General features: G+C 36.8%; 1 protein-coding gene across 4 annotated transcripts in view; it reads right to left on the reverse strand.

Moving 5' to 3' along the window:
• Xrn2 (5'-3' exoribonuclease 2) overlaps window positions 1–18,147 on the reverse strand; it is a 74,517-nt gene extending 56,370 nt beyond the window's left edge. For 2 of the 4 annotated variants that reach the window (XM_078051329.1, XM_078051327.1), the window contains exon 1: window positions 17,963–18,147. Coding sequence is in view for 1 of the 4 variants with exons in the window: in XM_078051328.1 (XP_077907454.1) it covers window positions 17,963–18,037 (75 nt within the window). In the remaining 3 variants the exon portion in view is untranslated. Of the gene's footprint in view, window positions 1–17,593; window positions 17,723–17,962 lie in introns of those variants that run through there. The other 2 variants (XM_078051328.1, XM_078051330.1) reach the window with 2 other exon arrangements.
• Window positions 18,148–22,419: the final 4,272 nt, after the last annotated feature.

A 22,419-nucleotide genomic window follows, 5' to 3' on the forward strand; every position in this document is an offset into this window, starting at 1 on the left:
TCCTAGGAAATGCTCTTCCATCTCTCAATGCCCTTTCCTAATACATCTCCTTTCCGAAAGGCTTCTTCCTCTCTACCAGCACTCACTTCCTGAAATCTTATTAATTTTCCAAGGTCTAGACTCAGATCAAATGTCACTTACTTTATAACACCTGTACACTATATGTGAAGAAATTAGCTGCATTTCTTCTCCAAGATTTCCTGAGAATTGTGCTTACTCTCTGTAAGCACAATAGTTGTACAATTAACCTTTTATTCTAACCTAACTACACTGTGATTTCTTCAAAAGGTAAGGACTACCCACTGTTCAACTGTATTTTTATAAATGGTATTATCTTTGTATTTTCCTACCAGAGTTCCAACAAAAGATTAACAACATGAGATCCAGTTTTTACTGTTATTAATAGAAAGTCGTTCAAAAAATAACAGTTCTTTAAACACATACAAAGCAATCTAGCAAAAATATACTGTAGACAATTTAAAAGCCCTTCATGTACATGCTACATTATAGATAAACCTCAAAACATTATGTGAAATCAAAGAAACCAATCACAAAAGACTACATATTGTATTGATCCTAATTATATGACAGTATAGACAAATCTATAGACAGAATGTAGATTCATGCTGTTTCAAGGTTAGGGTGAAAGAAAGGTGAGGGAGATGGGAAGTTACTTCTAACAAACACAACACTGCTTTAGTTGTGATCAAAGTGTTTATAATTAGATAACTGTACTACTCTATCAAGTGCATTTCATGAAAAATTAAATCTTAATAAAGCTATTTTTAGAAGAATAAAAAAAAAAACAAAAGTCAGCTTAATTAGGGGAGGAAAAGCCTATCAAAAGAAAATAATAGGGCTGGGTATGGTGGTGCACGCCTAATTCCAGCAATTCAGGAGGCTGAGGCAGGAAGAGCCTAACTTAAAAGCCAGCCTCAGCAATTTATTAATAAGGCCCTTAGGAATTTAGCAAGACCCTGTCTCAAAATAAAAAATAAAGAAGTAGTTATGCACCCCTGGGTTCAATCCTTGATATCAAACATAAACAAATAAATAAAGAAATCAAAAATAATAAGCTAATATGTTCATATACTGGATTGCCAGACAAAAGTGATATTCTAAAAAAAAGTGTGAATGGTCATAAATATACTGTTGAGCCAAAAAAGCTAGTCACAGGAGACTACATACTGTATACCATTTACACAAAGTTATGAAATAATATTAGATACTACTCAGGGATGAATACAGAGAAAAGCAAATGAAGTTTAAAAAATGAATTTCAGGAGAGTGATATCTCTTTGAGAAGGAGGAAGGACATGAGATGGAACCTCAATTTGTATTATAATCAAAAGAAAGGATATGGACAGGAATTTAAGGACAGATCAGAGAAGAAGCTGTTAGCATTTGGTACATAAAGGGCTTGATGAGAAACTGTGTGTGTGTGTACACGCACATGGGAGGTAGTAAGTGGCAAGGAAAGCAGGAAGACAATTCTTGGCAGTCTATGCAAAAAAAAATAAATAAATAAATAAATAAATAGAACACCAAACACCAAATTCTGGTTCAGTCAAGAGGCTATCTACCTTTCTATCTAACCCCTACACCTCAGAGTTCACATCTTCCTTTCTCCTGTAACAAGCAGCTACCACACTCAGGAAAACCAATACTCATCTTTTGAGCCTCACAAAGTAAGCATTTTATTCTGGGCCATATGATCTCAGATGCAAACTCTAATCTCTAATTTTGTATTGTGAAAGTAGCCAAAACAAGATATATATGAATGTGTGGCTGTGTTCCAATAAAACTTTAGTCACAAAACAGGTCACTGGCAGGCTAATTCCTAACCTAGTGCTTACACAGCACTAGGTATTATAGCTCTTCAATGAATACTGAATGTAGCTGCACAAGAATTTGTATCTCCACTACCCAGAAAAAAAACACAGTATTGGGAAAGTGGCATGTAAGGATGCCAATCTTGAGAAAACAAGCCCAATAAGAAAACTGAATATATTTTCCCCTCAAGAGAACTGCAAACACATTCAACACATACTACATAAATTTGGAACTCCTTTTTTCAAGAGATTTTGATGTCAACAAAGGAACAGACTCCTCAAAAACTTTGTCAAATACAGTATCAGCATGTTTCCTGTTGGGTTAAAAAGAGATCCTTAATCAAAGCGCATCTAAAATAAGAGTCACTCTGAATCTTAAAACCAATTAATTTCATATAATAACTTTTCATTATCTTTTGGGGCCTTCAGATGTCACACCAAGAACACACTGCATTTTACCCAAGACCATATGAAAAGTTGAACAAAGTAATTGCATACCTATGATGGAAAACCTGAGGCAGAACCTTCTGTGGATAAGAAAGCACAAGAGATGCCTGAAATATGGGAAATTATCAGCCTGACTGAAGACAGAGTACAATACCTACAACATGGTAGAGGAGAGATGCTGCTGATGATGGGAGAAAACAAGAGGGATCCAGGCCCAGAGAGGGAGCTCAAGGGACAGCTTCTGGAAGACCCATCACAATAGAAACAGCTGGGAGGGTCAACCACTGCCCTCTCCTCTCCTTCCCATCATGTCCCACTGTCTAAGACAACTTGAGACATGCATTCCCAGAAAACATGGAAGCTTGGGTCAGAAGGAAGGGCAATGCCTGACTGACAAACAATTCCATGAAGAAACAGGGAGCATCCCTATCCAGAATGGCTGGGAGTCAAGGTAGCTTTGCCTTAGGAAGAAGCTGACTCCTCCTCTACTTCATGGAAAAAAGGAAAAGACACATGTGTCCTAAACCAAAAGTTCAAATATCAATGTATCTATGTACAAACATTCCAAGAAATTAAAATAAAGAAGGTATTTACAGAAAGATAATACATATACATAAATAATGATGTCTGTACAGTAATTTTCCCCCTTATGCACAGGGAGTATGTTCTAAGCTCTCCAATGGATGCCTGAAAGTGTGGATAGTACTGAACACTATACTGTGTTTCATTATTATAGATCCAAATAACTTTAGAACACATTTTTTTTTTCTTTCCTTATTGAGAACTTTCACCTTGGGTTAAAAACAGCATTTTATGGTTAGTTATTCTCTGGCATGTCAAAATTGCTTGCATCACCATTCTTGTACTCTGGGACCATTATTAAGTAAACTAAAGGTTACCTGAACAGTGGCAGTGCAATGTGGGATGTATTCTTACACAGCAGCCCCCCACCATTCAGTTTCACTTTTCTAAGTTTCAGTTACCTGTGGTCAATTTTGGTTCCAAAATGTTTAATAGACAATTCAAGAAACAAGCAATTTAAAAAAACTGCAATAATGCTGCAGTAACATATCAATGAGATAACTGATATAACTACTGAATGACCAACAGGCAGGTAGCATGTACAGAGTAAACACACTAGACAAAGGATGACTCACATTCCAAACTGAATGGTGCAGGACTGTGCAAGATTTCATCACACTACTAAGAATACCACACGATATACAAATTATGAAGTTTATTTCCAGAAATTTTCATTAACATTTTAGAACCAGAGCTGACAGCAGGTAACTGAAATCTTGGAAAGGAAAATTGCAAATAAGGAGGACTACTGTATAAAAATACATTTCACAGTTTTTGAAGTAAACCACTAAAATCAATTTCATAAACTCACTGTTACAATCAACTTTATAAATAGAAACTACTGCCAGTAACAGCTGAATAGATGCATTTTTGTTTAGGCCTACATGGGATTTAACAACATCAGAAAAATCATAATCATGTTTAAGGTTCCAGAGTAATGAGTGTGTCCCACTGATGAGAGTCACATGCCAAACTCTATGACTCATTTTAGATTTCCTTTAAAGCAGCTAGAAACTATAGGAAAGAAATAAGATGTGGGTTGTATTTGGGGAGAAATATACAAACAGCTAATGAAAGTTTCAAATTTTATTATTTTGTCTTAGAAAACAAGACTAACAATTTATGTGGGTGTGTGCATGTGTGTGTTTAATTTTGATTTGCTGTACTAGGAACATAGCCTCACACATGCTAGGCAAGCACTCTCCCCACTAAACTTTATCTTCAGTCCTACACTATATGTTTTAATTTAATTGCCAAATAGGGCATTTGAATACCTGTGATTACTATTTTTTCAAGTTTTGTGTTAGAGCTTCATTATTATATAGTGTTAGTGAAGAAAGACCAATAATTATCACTAACATTTATAGAGCACTTAAAATTTGACAAGCCCTGTTCTAAAGGCCTTTACTCATAGATTATTCTGTTTTATGCTCACAACAATCCTGTGAGATCTGAAGTATTCCACTTACAAATGCTTATGCTTACAGTTAAGTGGCTTTTCCTAAGTTAACATTGCTATTGGATTGAGGAACTAGGATTTTAATTCAGTAGTTTGACCTTAGAATCTGTTATCTTGACCACTATGCTAAACTGATTAACATAATTTCACTAGATTCAATATTATGTGTGCCAAGGACTAACACTAGTACTATGGAGAACACAAAATATGTAAAATGTGTAAAAATGATCCTTTCTCTCCAGATATTGAAACATATGGGAGGGATCAACTTGCAACTTGAGAGGGAGCAGGTCCACTTACCTGCTCCCAGTGAAACTGGTGAAAATTATTTTAAAAACAAAAACATTCAAAACTTTGGAAAATGTTCCTAAGGGAAAACAGTGATCTAATCAAGAAAACCTATGAAAATACTGGAAATTATCTCAATTGCAGAAAAGCACAGCAAAGTTAAAGGAACTCTCAAGAATGGTGAAAGCTGTAAAAAGTAATTGGGAGGAGATCTATGAGTCTACTGGAAAAATAACCAAGATCACAGGCCAGCTAGTTTACAGAAAAAAATTGGAGAATAAGAGAACTGGAAGGAGCCCTCCAGGATTTAGCAAAAACACTAAACACTGACCTCAGAAACTAATCCCAAGCCATAATCCAACTTCACTAGTTTGTAGAGAAATTTCTGTTGAAAATATCAGAGCAATAATAGGGTATGACCAGAACAAAAGGAAGCACTACCTGTGCCACTGTTATCCAAAGGTGACTGTAGGCATACCAAAAACCACACCGTCATAAGAAGCAAAACCAAAGGCATAATAGGGAGAAACAAGTTCACTAAAATAATCCAGCCAGTCAATAAACACATAAAAGCCCTAGAAGGATTTGAAGGGAGCCTAATACCAAACAGAAATGTTCAGTTCGCAACCAAAAATAATCAGGCATGCTAAAACCAAGAAAGTATGAATCATACACTGGGAAAAAAAGCAAGAGCAGCTGCCTGTGAGCATGAGCAGATCTTAATTGATATTTTAAATTGGCCAGTATTACCAGTAAGCCATTTAGTTAGATACACAACTAAAGATGACTGAAGACAAAAACAAAGGTATGATGGAAAGAGTTAAAAAGTAACTGAAGCTGGGTGCAGAGGAGAGTTAAAAAGTAACTGATGCTGGGTGCTGAGGCACAACCCTGTGATCCCAGCAACTCCGGAGGCTGAGGCAAGAGGATGAGTTCAAAGCCAGCCTCAGCAGATTAGTGAGGTACTTATCAACTAAATGAAAACTGTCTCTAAATGAAATACAAAATAGGGATGGGGATGTAGCTCAATGGTCAAGTGCCCACGTCCCAAGTTCAATCCCTAGTACCCTCTGACAAAAGAATTATGCAAGCCAAAAAAAAAAAACAGAGGAAAAAGAATGAAGAAAAATAAACAGAGCTAAAAAGAAATACAGAACACAGTTCAGTGCACCAGTAAAGGAGAAAGAGAAAGGAGTAAGGGGGAAAACACTCCAAGAAATAACAGCTGAAAACCCCCCAAATTTATTAAAAGAAAATCACTATAATCCAGGAAGCTCTATGAACTCCAAGTAAGATAAACAGAATGAGACCCACAGACACAGAACAGTAAAAATGCTGAAACTAAAATACAAGGAGAAAGTACTGAGAGAGCAAAGGAACAAATGAAGAGTCACTTAGAAGAGAATCCCCAAAAGATTAATAGCTTCCCAGCAACTCAGGAGGCTGAGGCAGGAGGATTGTGAGTTCAAAGCCAGCCTCAGCAACTTAGCAAGGCCTTAAGCAACTCAGGGAGAGTTTTTATTTAGTAAAAATACTAAATAAAATACAAAAAAGGGCTGGGGATGTGGCTCAGTGGTTAAGTGCTCCTGGGTTCAATCCCTGGCACCAAAATAAATAAATAATAAATAAATAAATAACTGACTTGGGGCAATGATGGAGGTGGGGGGGGGGAGGCCAGAAAGTAGTGGAACCAATGAAGCAAGAAAAAAGAAACAAAAATTGTTAATCTAGAAACTTAGGGGCTGGGGTTGTGGCTCAGTGGTAGAGCACTTGCCTAGAACGTGCAAGGCCCTGGGTTTGATCCTCAGCACCACATAAAAATAAGTAAATAAAAATCAAGGTATTGTGTCCAGATACAACTAAAAAATAAATTTAAAAAAAAGAAACTTAGGAAAGCTATTATTCAAAACTGAAAGTGAAATAAAAATACTTTTCAGATGAGAGAGAGAAAATATGTTGCCAACAGACTCAACTTCCAAGAAATCCTAAAGGAAATTCTTCAGGCTGAAAGGAAGTGACCCATATTATAATTCAAATTCAAAGAACTCTAGTAATTTTACACATTTTTTCCTCTTTACTTCTCTGAACTAAAAAGAAACTATATAAAATATTATACAATGTTGTTAGGTTTACTAATAAAACGTAATCTATGTGTAATGTGTTCGCCAATAACAGTACAAAAGGAGGTGGAAGGAAGTAAAATTGCAATGGGTAAGGAAATAACTCTAGAGGGTAAATTCTCAACAATGTATTTGCTGGCTTGTAATCTTATTATATATAACATATAACAACAATACCAAAAGAGGGAGTGGAATCAAGCTATGAAGCAGTATAAGTTCTATAAATTGCTGGATTTAAGCAAATATAAATCTGAAGCTGATTCTAGTAAGTATATATGTTAATTCTAGAGCAATGACTAAAAAACACTCAAAAAATCATGAAGAAATGAGAAAGCTACATCAGAAAATATTCATTCCCTCAATGCAAAAGTAAGTAGGAAGAATAAAAGAAAAATGACTTTGAGATAGAGAAAAAAAAAGCAATATGGCAGATGTAAAACCAACTATATCAGTAATTACACTGTGTGAATGAATTAAATAATCCAACAAAATGGCATAAAATCAAAATAGATTTTAAAAAATGACCCAACTACATATTTTCTACAGACCATACTCTTGAAATTCAAAAACTGAAAGTAAAAGTAAATGGATGGGGGATGGGGATATAGCTCAGTTGGTAGAGTGCTTGCTTCTCATGCACAAGGGCCTGGGTTTAATCCCCAGCACCACACACACACACACACACACACACACACACACAAGAAGTAAATGGATGGGAAAAGTTAATTATGCAAAGAGCAACCAAGAGAACTCTGAAATGGCTATAGAGATCAGATAAAATAAACTTTAAAACAAAACTGTTACTAGAGATCATGAAGGAAATATTATAATGATAAAAAGACAACCCATCATGAAAACGATAACAACAGTGAACCAAAACATGAAATAAAAAAATAAATGAATGTGACAATTCAATAAATAACAGCTGAAGACAATAATCCACTATGGATATGGGTAGCACAATGATACAGAAAATCAATATGGAAACAAATGACTTGAACAACATCAAAAACTAGACCTAACAGACATCTATCTACAGAACAATGTACATTCAAGTGCACGAGAGTCTCTCAATTTAAAAGCGTAAAAATAAGAAATTATATTCTCCAACCACAATGAAATTAAATTAAGAAAATCAACAGAAGGAAATCTGATAAATTCACAAATATGTGGAAGTTAAATAACATACTCCTAAATAGCCAACAGGCCAAAAAAGAAATCAAAAGGGAAATAAAAAATTACTTTGAGATCAGTGAAAATGAAGACACATATACCAACACTTATGGGATAAATCTAAATTCCAAAGGGAAATTTATAGCTGCAAAGTCCTAAATTAAGAACTATCTCAGCCAGGAGCAATGGCATATGCCTATAATTGCAACAACTCAGGAAGCTGAGGCAAAAAGATCTGAACTTTGAGTCCAGCTTATGTAAATTAGAAAGACCCTGTCTTAAAATAAAAAGAAAGAGGTAAAAAAAAAAGAGCTGAAGGCTCAGTGATAGAGTACCCCCAGCTTCAATTCTCAGTACCACCAAAACAAAACAAACCCCTCAAATCAATGTCCTAACCCTTCTATTTTAAGATATCAAATAAGGAATAAAAGGAATAAACTAAACCTAAATGAAACAGAACAAATAAAATCAAGATTAGAGGAATAATTAATAAAACAATTTTTAAAAAGAGAATATCAATGAACCAAACATTAGTTCTTTAAAAGAATAAAGCTTCAAGACAGAGATGCCTTCTTTCACCACTCTGTTTAACATAGTTCTTCAAACTCTAGTCAGAACAAACAAGACAGATGAAAGAAATTAAAGGGATACACATAGGAAAAAAAAGAACTCAAACCATCACTATTTGCAGATGACATGATTCTAGAGGATCCAAAAAATTCCATGAGAAAACTTCTATAACTAATAAATGAATTCAGCAAAGTAGCAGGATATAAAATCAACATCCACAAATCAAAGCATTTCTGTATATCAGTGACAAATCCTCTGAAAGAGAAACTAGGAAAACTACCCCATTTACAATAGCCTCAAAAATAAATAAATAAATAAATAAATAAATAAATAAATAAATAAATAAAATACTTGAGAATCAATGAAAGAGGTTAAAGACCTCTACAATGAGAAATACAGAATGCTAAAGAAAAAAATTTAAAAAGACCTTAAAAGAGGAAAAGATCTCCCTTGTTCCTAGATAGGCAGAATTAATATTGTCAAAATCAAAAGCAATATACAGATTTAATGCAATTCCAATCAAAATCCCAATGGCATTCCTCACAGAAAAAGCATCCATGATATTCATCTGGAAAAATAAAGAGACCCAGAATACCCAAAGCAATCCTCGGCAAGAAGAGTGAAGCAGGTAGCATCACTATACCAGACCTTAAACTATACTACAGAGCAATAGTAACAAAAACAGCATGGTATTGGCACCAAAACAGACTGGTAGACCAATGGTACAGAATAGAGGACACACAGACTAACCCAAAAAATTACAATTATCTTATATTAGACAAAGGCACCAAAAACATACTTTGGAGAAAAGATAGCCTCTTCAACAAATGGTGCTGGGAAAACTGAAAATCCACATTCAACAAAATGAAATTAAACCCCCATCTCACCATGCACAAAACTCAACTCAAAGTGGATCAAGGACCTAGGAATTAAGATCAGAGACCCTGAGCCTAACAGAAGAAAAAGTAGGCCCAAATCTTCATCATGTCGGATTAGATCTCAACTTCCTTAACAAGAATCCTAAAGTGAAAAAAATAAAATCAAGAATCAATAAATGAATGGATTCAAACTGAAAAGCTTTTTCTCAGAAAAAGAAACAATCAGTGAAGTGAAGAGAGAGCATACAGAATGGGAGCAAATTTTTACCATATTCACATCAGATAGAGCACTAATCTTTAGAATATAATATATAGATTCTACATATTAGAGACCATATCTTCTATGAATATGAAAACAAAAATCCTTGACAAAATTGCCAACCTTCCAGCTCAAAAAACTTACCACCAAAAAAACAAATAACCCAATCAATAAATGGGCTAAGGAACTAAACAGACACTTCTCAGAAAATTATATAATCAATCAACAAATATATAAAAAAATGTTAAATATCTCTAGCAATTAGAGGAACAGGCACTTCTCAGAAGATTATATAATCAATCAACAAATATATGAAAAAATGTTAAATATCTCTAGCAATTAGAGAAATGCAAATCAAAACTACTCTATGATTTTATCTTACTCCAGTCAGAATGGCAGCTATTAAGAATACAAACAACAATAAGTATTGGTGAGGATGTGGGGGAAAAGGCACTCATACATTGCTGGTGGGACTGCAAATTGGTACAACCACTATGGAAAGCAATATGGAGATTTCTTGGAAAACTTGGAATGGAACCACCATTTGATCCAGCTATCCCACTCTTCAATTTATACCCAAAGGACTTAAAAACAGTATACTATAGTGACACAGCCACATCAATGTTTATAGTAGCACAATTCACAATTGATAAATTGTGGAACTAACCTAGATGCCCTCCAACGGATGAACGGATAAAGAAACTGTGATATAAATACACAATGGAATATTACTCAGCATTAAAAGAAAATAAATCACGGCATTTGCAGGTAAATGGATGGAGTTGGAGAATATCATGCTAAGCAAAGTAAGCCAATCCACAAAAACCAAAGGCCAGATGTTTCTCTTATAAATGGATGCTGATCCATAATGGGGGTGGGGGGTTGGAGGAACCTGGATTGGGCAAAGGGGAGGGTCGGGAGGGGACATGATGGAGGAAAGATGGTGGAATGAGATGGACATCATTACCCTAGGTACATGTATGACTGCAAATATGGTGCAATGCTACATCATGTACAATCAGAGAAATAAAAAATTGTGCTCTATATGTGTAATATGAATTGTAATGCACTCTACTATCATATATACCTAATTAATATCTAAAAAGGAAATTGTGGTATAAATACACAATGGGACATCACTCAGCATTGAAAAAGAATAAAATCATGGCATTTGCAGGTAAATGGATGGAGCTGGAGCATATAATGCTAAGTGAAGTAAACCAATCCCTAAAAAAACCCAAAGGTCTAATGTTTTCTCTGATATGTGGATGCAGATCCATAATGGGCTGGCAGGGGAAGCATGGGAGAAATGGGGGAACTTTTTAGGGCAAAGGGGAGGGAGGGGATGGGGGTAGAAAAGATGGTAAAATGAGATGAACATCATTACTCTAAGTACATGTATGAAGATACGGAATGGTGTGATTCTACTTTGTGTACAACCAGAGAAATGAAAAACTGTGTTCTATATGTGTACTATGATTGAAGTGCATTCTACTGCCATGCATAACAAATTAGAATAAATAAATTTTTAAAAAATTAATAAAAAGAATAAAACTAACAAATCTTTAGTGAGTCTGACCAAGAAAGCAAAAATTCACATTACCAGAATCAGACACAGAACTGAGTACATTACTGCCAACCTTCCAGAAACAAAAAGAATTATTTAAAAAATTATTATAAATAATCATACATCAAAAAATTAGATAAAATCCAGGCCCAGATGGTTCTGAATTTTAACAAACATGCAAAGGAATAAATTCATACCAATTCTTCACAAACTCTTTCAACACTTCTGAACTCTCTTTTTTTTTGGTACCAGAGATTGAACCCAGGGGTACTTTACACTGAGCCACATCCCCAGCACTTTTTATATTTGGAGACAGAGTCTCACTAAGTTGCTTAGGGCCTCCTTAAGTTACTGAAGCTGGCTTTGAACTTGTGATCCTCCTGCCTCAGCCTACAGAGCTGCTGGAATTATAGGCAGGCACCACCACACCTGGATTTCTAAATCATTTTAAGTCTTCTATTACCCTGATACAAAACCAGAAAAAGGCATAACAAAAGTAGATAAGAAAGAATTATAGACATATCTTCTATGAATATGAATACAAAAATCCTTGACAAAATACTAGCAATTCAAAGACAGCAATATATAAAAGAATTATACACCAAGACCAAGTGGGATTTATCCCAAGTATACAAAGTTGGTTTAATATCCAAAATGAAATTAATGCAATACAGCACACTAGTAAAATATAAGGAAAAAAAATGACATAATCATCTCAATACACGTAGAAAAAAGTATTTGATAAAATCTAATACTCTTTCATGATTGAAAAGAAAAACCACTCAGCAATGTATATGAAGCTCCTCAATAGAAAGGGCATCTAACCCAAAACCCTCAGTTAACATCATACTTAATGATAATCTGGATGCTTTATTTTTAAGACCTGGAACAAGACAAGGATGCCTGGTCTTGCTACTCCTAGTCCACATTCTAGTAAGGTAAATGAGCAAGAAAAAGAAATAAAAGGCATCCATGTTGGAAAGGAAATAAAAATATACTTGCAGATGATATGATTTTTGTCTACGGAAAATCCTAACGTCCACTAGAAAACTTTCAGAACCAATTTGAATTCAACAAGGTTGTAGGAAATAAGGACAATATATAAAAATCAACTGAATTTCTATAAATTTGCAGTGAACATTCAAAAAAATTCTATTCACAATAGTATTCAAAGAAAGGAGGAAAAATTTTAACAAAAAATGCAAATCCTATATTCTAGAAAGTACAAAACATTGTTGAATTAAATCAAAGAAGTTCTAAATAAAGGGAAAATATCCTACATTCATGAACACAAGACTCTACATTAAGATCGAAATGCTCCCCAAACTGATTCACAAATTTAATGAACTCCTTATCAGAATCTCCCTGACTTTTCTATAGAAACTGACAAACTCATTTTAAAATTCAAATAGAATTGCAAGGGAAAGAGAATAGTTAATATAATCCTAAAAAAGAAGAAAAAATAAAAAGATTTCTATCTCCTAACTTCAAAACTTACTACAAAGTGACCATAAATCAAAACAGTGTGGCACAAGGTTAAACATATAGATCATTGCAGTACAATTTAGGTTCCAGAAATAAACCAATATCCCTTTGGTCAAATGACTTCTTATAAAGGTATCAAGACCATTGAATAGGGGAAAAAACAGTCTTTTCAAGAAATGGTGTGGGACAATAAGCCACATGCAAAAGAATAAAGTTGAACCCTTATCCCATGAACCTAAATTTAAGAGCTATACTACTATAAAACTCTTAGATGAAAACTTTGTTACCTTAGATTTGGCAATGGATTTTTAGATATGTCACCAAAGCCTAAACAGTAAAAGAAAAAATATATTAACTGACTTCATCACCAAAATTTAAAAGGTGGAAAGCCAACTCACAGAAGGGGAGAAAACACTGCAAATCATATATCCAGAAAGGGTCTTACATACAGAAGGAAACAAATATTCTCTCTCACCCAGTCCATTCCTCAAAAGAAAGAAAAGAAAAAGAAACAAATGGAATAAGCATATAAAAAGATGTTCCATATCATTAGTCATGAGGGAATTGTAAGTCAAACTACAACATATCATTTCACACACCCACTAGGAAGGCTAGAATCAAAATGTCAGTTAAGTGTCTGCAAGAGCATGACAGTTCTCTGGTGGCCTTAGACCAAATATTCCACTCCCAAACCACATGCTCTGCCCCCACTTTTTCTTGTTATGAGGTCTCAAAGTAACTGCAGAATGTATGTACTGGGAATGCAATATCCTAAAACAGGAAAGAACTGGTTGAAACTGCCAAGGCTTTTCCCATCCCTCCCACAGAATGCAACATCTTGAGAAAGTGAGAACTGACAGGGACAGTCTGGGCTTTGTTCCTCTTTTCCCCCAGAAGCCAGATGCCAAAGTTTTTTTGCACAGTGAGTCACATCACCCCAGAGGTATATAAACCAGGTTGTCTGCCTTTAGGTGGTCCCTCAGCTGCATTGAATGTAGGGCAGCTGAGATTTCATTTGCCCTAGGCAGTTTTCTTGAGTCTTGGGGAATCATCCCACAATGAATCAACATCAAAATTTAAGCCTCTCTTGTACCTTAATGCCTGTCTATAAATAATAAATCTGCTTCATGTGATTTATTATATAGGATGTTCTATTTCACCAGACTCAAGGTAACCACTACATAGTACAACTGCTACACACCAAGAATGTTGAAAAATTGGAACCCTTATATACTGTTGGAAGGAATGAATGTAAAATGGTGCAACCACTTTGAAAAACAGTCTGAAAGTTCTTCAGATGATTGAATACAGTCTTTCCACATGACCCAGGAAATCTACTCTTAGGTATATATACACAATGAAATGGAACCATGCCCATAATTGTGGCACATAATTTAAACAACATCTAGAAGGTAATTTATAACACTCCAAAGAAAGAGAAGTAAAGTCTGAAATCAATGACCTCAGCTTGAAAACCAAACTAAATCCAAAGTGAATATAACAAGGAAATAAAAATAACACCAGAAGTCAAAGAAATAAAAAAACAGGAAAACAATAAAGAAAAATTGACAAAACAAAAACTAGTTATTTGAGAAACAGTCTAGTCAAACTGAAAATGGGACAAAAAAGAGAGAAGACAAAATTACCTGAAATGATGCTCAGTATCCCTTGTCATTGGGAAAATGCAAGTTTAAAACCACAATAAGGGCTGGGATTGAGGCTTAACAGTAGAATACTCACCTAGCACATTCGAGGACCTGGGTTCAATCCTCAGCACCACATAAAAATAAATAAATAAAATAAAACCACAATAAGCTAACACCATACTGGAATATCTAAAACTAGAAACAGCAACTGTTACACCCAGTGTTGGCAAGGAAGTAAAGCAACTGGAACTTCCATGTGCTGTTCATGTCAAAGTAAAATGGCATAACCAATCTGGAAAAAGAGTCTGGTAGGTTTTTAAATAATCATATATCTACCATACAACTCAATTATTTCACTCTTAGTTTTTCCTCCCCTAAGGAAACAAAAGCACATGTCTACACAAAGACTTGTATGCAGATATTCACAAATAGATATTTGCCTATAAAAATAGACAAACTGGAAACAATAAATGCTCATCAATCGAAAAATAAATAATCAAAATGTGGTATATTCACAGCCTAGAATACTATCCAAAAATAAAAAGAAATGAACTACTGATACATGTAACAACATGAGCAAATATCAAAATACTTAATGCTACATGAAAGTGAGTAAGCCAGGTAAAAAAGAGTATATGCTATATACCACTTATACAAAATTTTAGAAAATGAAAACTTATCTGTGTAAGGTCAGAAAACAAATCAATGATTGACAAAAAATGGGCCACAAGGAGGGTAGAGAGGAATCACAGAGGAACAGAAGGAATGTTTTAGAGATGATGTTTGCTATCTTGATTGTGGTTATGATTTCATGTATACATGTATACTAAATTGTATGTACATTTTAATATGTATTTATTTTATGTCAATTATACTTCAATAAAGCTGCAAAAGGAGGAAAGGGGAGAGCTATAGAAGGAGAGCAGAAGAGGAAAATCTGATTAGGAGGACCAATATCCAGAGTTTGGTAAGGGACATTAAAGGTCTAGAAATAATCAAAGAACATTCCCTAAAACTGAAGAACACAAGACTCCAGACTCAAAGATTTCTCCAAGTACTGATCAAAATGAATTTAAATTTTAAATGAAATCTGTACCTAGGTACATAATCATGAAAGTTTAAAATTCAGAAAATGGCAGGTGCGGTAGTGCACACCTACAGTCCCAACTACTTGGGAGGCTGAGGCAGGAGAATTGCTTGAACCCTCGAGTTCATGGACAACAGAGAGATGCCATCTAAAATAAATAAATAAATAAAGTAGCAGGGTGCAGTGCAGGTCTGTAATCCCAGCAATTTGGGAGCTGAGGCAAGACATCGAAAGTTCAAGGCCAACTTCAGCAATTTAGCAAGATCCTAGGTGACTTGGACCCTGTCTCAAAAAAAAAAAAAAAGAGCTGGGGATGTAGCTTAATAGTAGAGCATCCCCCCCCCGCCCCGCCAAAAACCTCAAATCATATAAAATTCAGAAAGAAAAATTGATCAAAAGAGAATGAAAGCTGAAGTGCACAAAAATTAAGAACATGGCCTTCCTGGTTTTCACACACTGGCTCTGACATCTATTAGTTGAGTGATCTTAAATATGTTACTCATCCCTTCTATTTCCATTTTCTTACCCTTGTTATAGGTAGTAGCAGTAGTCATGTAGTTGTTACAAGGATCTAACAAGTTAATATCTAGAAAGTGCTCAGAATAGTACCTGGTATATGGTAAATGCTACATAAGCGTTGGTTAAATAAATAAAAATCACTTTAACATTGAATTTGTTATCAGCAATACTGAGTGACAAAAGAATAATGCTTTTAAAGTTTTGAGGAAAACTATTTTCCAAACTTGAACTCTATACCCAGCTTATGATCATTCACATGTATGGGATAGAATGGAGATATGTGGGGCACTACATTGACAGAAAAACCACATCCTAAACAGCTTTTCCTAAGAAATCAATTGAGAATAAAAACCAAGGAAGGATTTAAGCCAACAAAAAGAGATAATCTAGAAAACAGTACCTTCCACTGAAAATTTCAGGAAGCAGCTTTCCAGCAAGCCTATAGAAAAACTAATGTGAAAGCAACAGAAATAAAACTCCAAACTTCTTTTCCCAAAAAAAAGGATTTGAGTGAAAGCAAAAAACAAAAGAACTTTTGGGTGAAAAAGATGTAAAGTGGAAAAAAAGAAAGGCAGCACTATGAAAAAGACAAAAGGAGCATAAAAACAGAATCACAGTACACAACGTGAATCTGCAGTGACAACAATCAATAATACAATCAGATCTCTCAGCTTTTAGAAACAAACTTTTATAGCTAAAGTCAAAAATGAAAAAGTGCTGCTGACAAACTTGAAATACTAATCTTAGAAACCAATAACTCAAGGGATACTCTACACAGGCGATGGACTTTTTAAGATGTATTACCTGAAGTTACAAAGTTTGCCAACAAAAGAAATAAAGATAGTGCTTTACTACATTAGGAGGATGGGAAGGGAGGCTGAATAAGTAACTAAATCCTCTCCTACCCTAGGCCAGAACTAATTAGAAATAACTAAAACTGAAAAATTAAGTATAAACAAACTGAGATAGTTACATGTCTGCCTCGGGAGAGGACAGGATGGGAAACATAGAACAAGGAACTGTTTTGTTGTTGTTGTTTTAGCCCACCGGAATGTAAAGTCTGATAAAAGTTTTACAAAGGGAACAAGCATTTGGTTTAGCAGTTTCTCTTTTTTTTTGGGGGGGGGGGGGACAAACACAAGAAATACTGGGAATGTCACCAAAACAAGGCTTTTAGTTTCTACCGGGTTAGAAGCTAAGAAAGTAAAAATCAAGATCTCAGCAATATAAGGAAAAGAAATTCACAGCAACAGGCAGGTGCTGACTTCAAAAACCAGAAACGGGAGGAGACAACCGTGACCCTGAACCTTCCCAGTCCATAAATTCTAAATAAGAGTACAAAATCGAACTCGCACAGAATCGCTAAACACAGAACTCAAGAAAGGCCCAGAATCTACCGACATATTAACAAACTAACAACAACAAAAAATGTGTTGTTAGAGTGCGTCTAAGAATCTTGAAAATGTCAACAAGCAAGCTGTCCAGTAGCAGACATACACCGAGAAAGCAGCACTTATAAGACCTCGGTCTCCTCCTAGACCTTTCTCACATGCTTCTTTTCGCCTAAGACTTAACAACAGAAACAAATGGCCTCTCTCGGATAGTAAATAACAAGAAGATCACTGACAGAATTAATTTAAAGGTTGTTAAAAGCAAGAATCGGCATCCGCGCAACCCTTACCAATGGCAAGCATGGCTCAACAGCTTTTGAGCCTGTAGAGCCTCCACAGAGACCCAAAATGCGCGGTCCCGGGAGGAAACAAAGCCGTGGGCGGAGCCTTCCGGTGCCGGGAAAGGCGGACAGGGGAGGAGCGGCCCTCCCGCGAGTTCTGACCCAGCTCCGCCCCCGCCCCTCTCGGGCTGTTCCCAGGGATCCCGAATCCCTGAGCCCGCGACCAACCGCGCGTCAGACAGCGGCTGCCCGCGGAGCTGGCAGGGTGGCACGAGCTCCGGAGGGTTGCTCCCGGCCAGGCGGCTGGATCCGCGGGCCGCGGCCTAGAGAAACCAAGTCTTCGGGTTCCACCGCGGAGGCCGCTTGGCGCCTGCTCACCTTCTCTTCCACGCAGTTGACAATGATGGAAGGGTACTTGCGGCTGAGCCAGCGGAAGAACGCTGGGACTCCCATAGCAGCAGCGCACCTGGAGTCAGCGGCTGGGCCAGCGGACCAGCGTAACCAGAGAGACAGGAGCGGCAGCCGCGGGCACCGGCACTTCCTCCCACGTGCGCGCCGGGGACCGGAAGTGACGTCACTGCGCCGCGCCGAGGAAGCCGGGAAGGGGACTCAGCTAGGTGAAGGAGCTGACGGGCTCTCTTGGTAATGGCGGTTTTGGAAGGCCGCATTCGGTGGCGGACGAGATGGTGTGAAGATTGCGGCTAGCTTCGCTTCTCGAGCTTGTTCTTGGTGTTCGCTGCCCGGGAACGCGAGGTCTAGCTCCTGTGAATCGCGGGGTTTCTTGGTAATGCCTTTGCCATGGCTCCGGGGATCTCACTTCCTCTGACCTGGGTTCCACTGGGACGGCATCCCCGCGCTCTGCAGGCCTCCGGAGGACCTCTTCCTTGCACTTTTGGTCTTCTTGATGAAAGCGTGCCTTATTTTTATCCTCCTTTTTAATTCGTCTCAATCTAGAGTTGAATCAAAGCATTTAAACTCTCATTTCCATTTCGTGGTTTCTTTAGCTTTGTGCCCACGGTACATCTCTGGACTATAGAAAGGAGCATTTTAACGAACTTCACAATAATTATGACTGGTCTTCATAAATAACTCACTTTAAATAGGTATAGAATCTAGCCAGGATACAGTATCCAATACAACCTTCCAGCTACACTTACGTATATAAAAAGTTGCTAATATCACTCTCTAGTGTTTATTGAGCCCTTAGAATGTACTAAGGGATTGTCCCATTTAATCATCATTTGAGCCTTCTTAGGATACCATTAGCATCCTGTGTAACATGTATTAGAAAGTCAAGTTGTAGGGGGGTTAAATCACTTGTTTGTTCACACAGTTTGTGAATGATCGCTTAATCTCCTGTCCTTGTCCTATGATACTTTTATCCCTTGTTTTCTGATGACTTCATGTATATTTTTTTCCCCAACATGTGAAAGGAGAGGTTCTGGAAGAGGAGGTATTTATGTCCATTTGCTCAAGCCTGGAAGTCTCTCTCCCCTGAATCCTCCCTTGGCTTGACAAATCACACTCAATCCTAAAGGCTCACCTCAAGAGGCTTCAATGGAAGTATTTCTCTGTGCTATCTGGCAAGCAATCATTGTCCCCTCCTCTGTGGTCTGTTGACACTTTGTTTAAACTGCTGGTATGGAACTTGGAGAAGTGGTTATCTTGTGTTTTACTCAAGGGTAGTGAAAACTACTCCAGAGTACTATGGCTATGGTAAAATTCTTCATTTTACTTGGAAAAGATCCCTCCTCAAGTATTTGGTTTCCCTGAGAAGTGCTTTGTTCTTATAGAACACACACATCATAGGCAGTTGGTACTTGGTCAGGCAGCTGACCAAGTCGTGCCATTTGAAGTTCTTGCCCAGCATTTTTGAATTTTGAGTTATAAAGAATGTAAGACAGCCCCTTCCAGCTGGTCAAAAGCTGTAAAATAAGAATTGGACTTGTTACCAGTAGGTTTAAGTCCCAGGTGCCAGTGGTTTTTGAGGACTTGCTAAATCCCTGTCTTTTAGCAGTATGACTGGTAAGTTTCCTTTGATTCCATGAGCAAAAAATTTTAAAAAATCTTTTGCTCTAAGCTGGTTTGGACTAAATTCCAATCTCTTGCAAAGGAAAGAGTCTTAACAAACCATTAATCGTATTTGGGGCATGCACATCCAATTTAACCAGGTGGTAAGATTGAATAGGTCCAAAAATTGGAATGTTTAGCACTTAGAAAAAGGGAGGGTAAAAGTTGGAGAGGAGAAGAAACCTAAAAGGTGGCAGGAGTATATGGACCAAGTATTGTGACATCTTCCTCAGCCCGTGTTTCCTGTAAAAGTCTGTCAGATTCAGGCTTGGTATAGGTTTTTTTCTTATTATAGAAATTAAAAGAAGGGAGAAAACCTGCTATCAGGTCCCCTCTTGTACTGCAAGAGTTCTTTTCTTGTTTCTATTCTTCAATAAAATAAAAGACCCAGAATAGCAAAAGCAATTCTAAGCAGGAAGTGTGAATCAGGCAGTATAACGATACCAAATTTCAAACTATACTACAGAGCAATAGTAAAAAAAACAGCATGGTACTGGTACCAAAACAGGCGGGTGGACCAATGGTATAGAATAGAGGACACAGAGACTAATCCACAAAGTTACAACTATCTTATATTTGATAAAGGGGCTAAAAGCATACAATGGAGGAAGGATAGCATCTTCAACAAATGGTGCTGGGAAAACTGGAGATCCATATGCAACAAAATGAAACTGAATCCCTTTCTCTCGCCATGGACAAAAGTTAACTCAAAATGGATCAAGGAGCTTGATATCAAATCAGAGACTCTGCATCTGATAGAAGAAAAAGTTGGCTCTGATGTACATATTGTGGGGTCGGGCTCCAAATTTCTTAATAGGACACCCATAGCACAAGAGTTAATATCTAGAATCAACAAATGGGACTTACTCAAACTAAAAAGTTTTTTTCTCAGCAAGAGAAACAATGAGAGGTAAATAGGGAGCCTACATCCTGGGAACAAATTTTCACTCCTCACACTTCAGATAGAGCCCTAATATCCAGAGTATACAAAGAACTCAAAAAATTAAACAATAAGATAACAAATAACCCAATCAATAAATGGGCCAAGGACCTGAACAGACACTTCTCAGAGGAGGACATACAATCAATCAACAAGTACATGAAAAAATGCTCACCATCTCTAGCAGTCAGAGAAATGCAAATCAAAACCACCCTAAGATACCATCTCACTCCAGTTAAGATTGGCAGCCATTATAAAGTCAAACAACAACAAGTGCTGGTGAGGATGTGGGGAAAAGGGTACACTTGTATATTGCTGGTGGGACTGCAAATTAGTGTGGCCAATTTGGAAAGCAGTATGGAGATTCCTTGGAAAGCTGGGAATGGAACCACCATTTGACCCAGCTATTCCCCTTCTTGGACTATTCCCTAAAGACCTTAAAAGAGCGTGCTATAGGGACACTGCTACAACAATGTTCATAGCAGCACAATTCACAATAGCTAGACTGTGGAACCAAATTAGATGCCCTTCAGTAGATGAATGGATAAAAAAAAAATGTGGCATTTATACACAATGGAGTATTACTCTGCACTAAAAAATGACAAAATCATGGAATTTTCAGGGAAATGGATGACACTAGAGCAGATTATGCTAAGTGAAGCTAGCCAATCCCTAAAAAACAAATGCCAAATGTCATCTTTGATATAAGGAGAGCAACTAAGAACAGAATAGAGAGGAAGAACATGAGAAGAAGATCACCACTAAACAGGGATGAAAGGGAGGAGGGAAAGAGAGAGAGAAGGGAAATTGCATGGTAAAGGAAGGAGACCCTCATTCTTATACAAAATTACCTATAAGAGGAAGTGAGGGGAAAGGGGAAAAAAACGAGAGAAATGAATTACAGTAGATGGGGTAGGGAGAGAAGATGGGAGGGGAGGGGAGGGGAGGGGAGGGGGGATAGTAGAGGATAGGAAGGGCAGCAGAATACAATAGACACTAGTATAGCAGTAGGTAAAAAAGTGGATGTGTAACCGATGTGAATCTGCAATATGTATATAGGGTAAAAAGGGGAGTTCATAATCCGATTGAATCAAATGTATGAAATATGATATGTCAAGAACTTTGTAATGTTTTGAACAACTAATAATTTTTTTAAAAAGAGACAAAAAAAGTTCAAAGCCAGCCTCATCAACTTCACCAGGCTCTGAGCAACTTAGCAAGACCATGTCTCAAAATAAAAAATAAAATGGGCTGGGGATATGACTCAGTAGTAAGTGCCCCTGGATTCAATTTTTGGCACACAAAAAAAGATTTAATTGACAGAGTAGAGCAAGGGGGTTGAGGAGTGGGGCGAACAGGAAAAGGGAAGGAACTGGGAAATGAGATTGATCAAATTATGTGCATGAATGAATGTATGCATGAATGTGGCATAATGAATCCCAGAATTGTATATATAATGCTCCAATGAAAATATCTTGTTGAAGGTGGGCATAGTGGCATATACTTATAATCCCAGCTCCTCAGGAGGATAAAGCAAGAAGATTGCAAGTTTGAGGCCAGCCTGTGAAATTTGTATGGAAAGAAACTGTAAAGACTTTTGAGTCAGGGATATATCTTTTTATTTATCTTATCGTGGGCTTTTGGTGTATTCTCAGTATTTTTACTGAATTGAATTCTTAGAGAAGTGGTATTCAAAGTATGTTCCAGACATTCTTTTGGGGGGCCCATGAGGTCAAAACTATTTTCATAAAACTTTTAGGTTGTTACTTTCCCTTTTCACTCATTCTTCGAGAGAGTATGTTAAAATTTTTCAGAGGCTCTGTGA

The sequence above is a fragment of the Ictidomys tridecemlineatus genome, chromosome 5 (genome assembly GCF_052094955.1).
Source record: "Ictidomys tridecemlineatus isolate mIctTri1 chromosome 5, mIctTri1.hap1, whole genome shotgun sequence".
NCBI classification, from domain to species: domain Eukaryota; kingdom Metazoa; phylum Chordata; class Mammalia; order Rodentia; family Sciuridae; genus Ictidomys; species Ictidomys tridecemlineatus.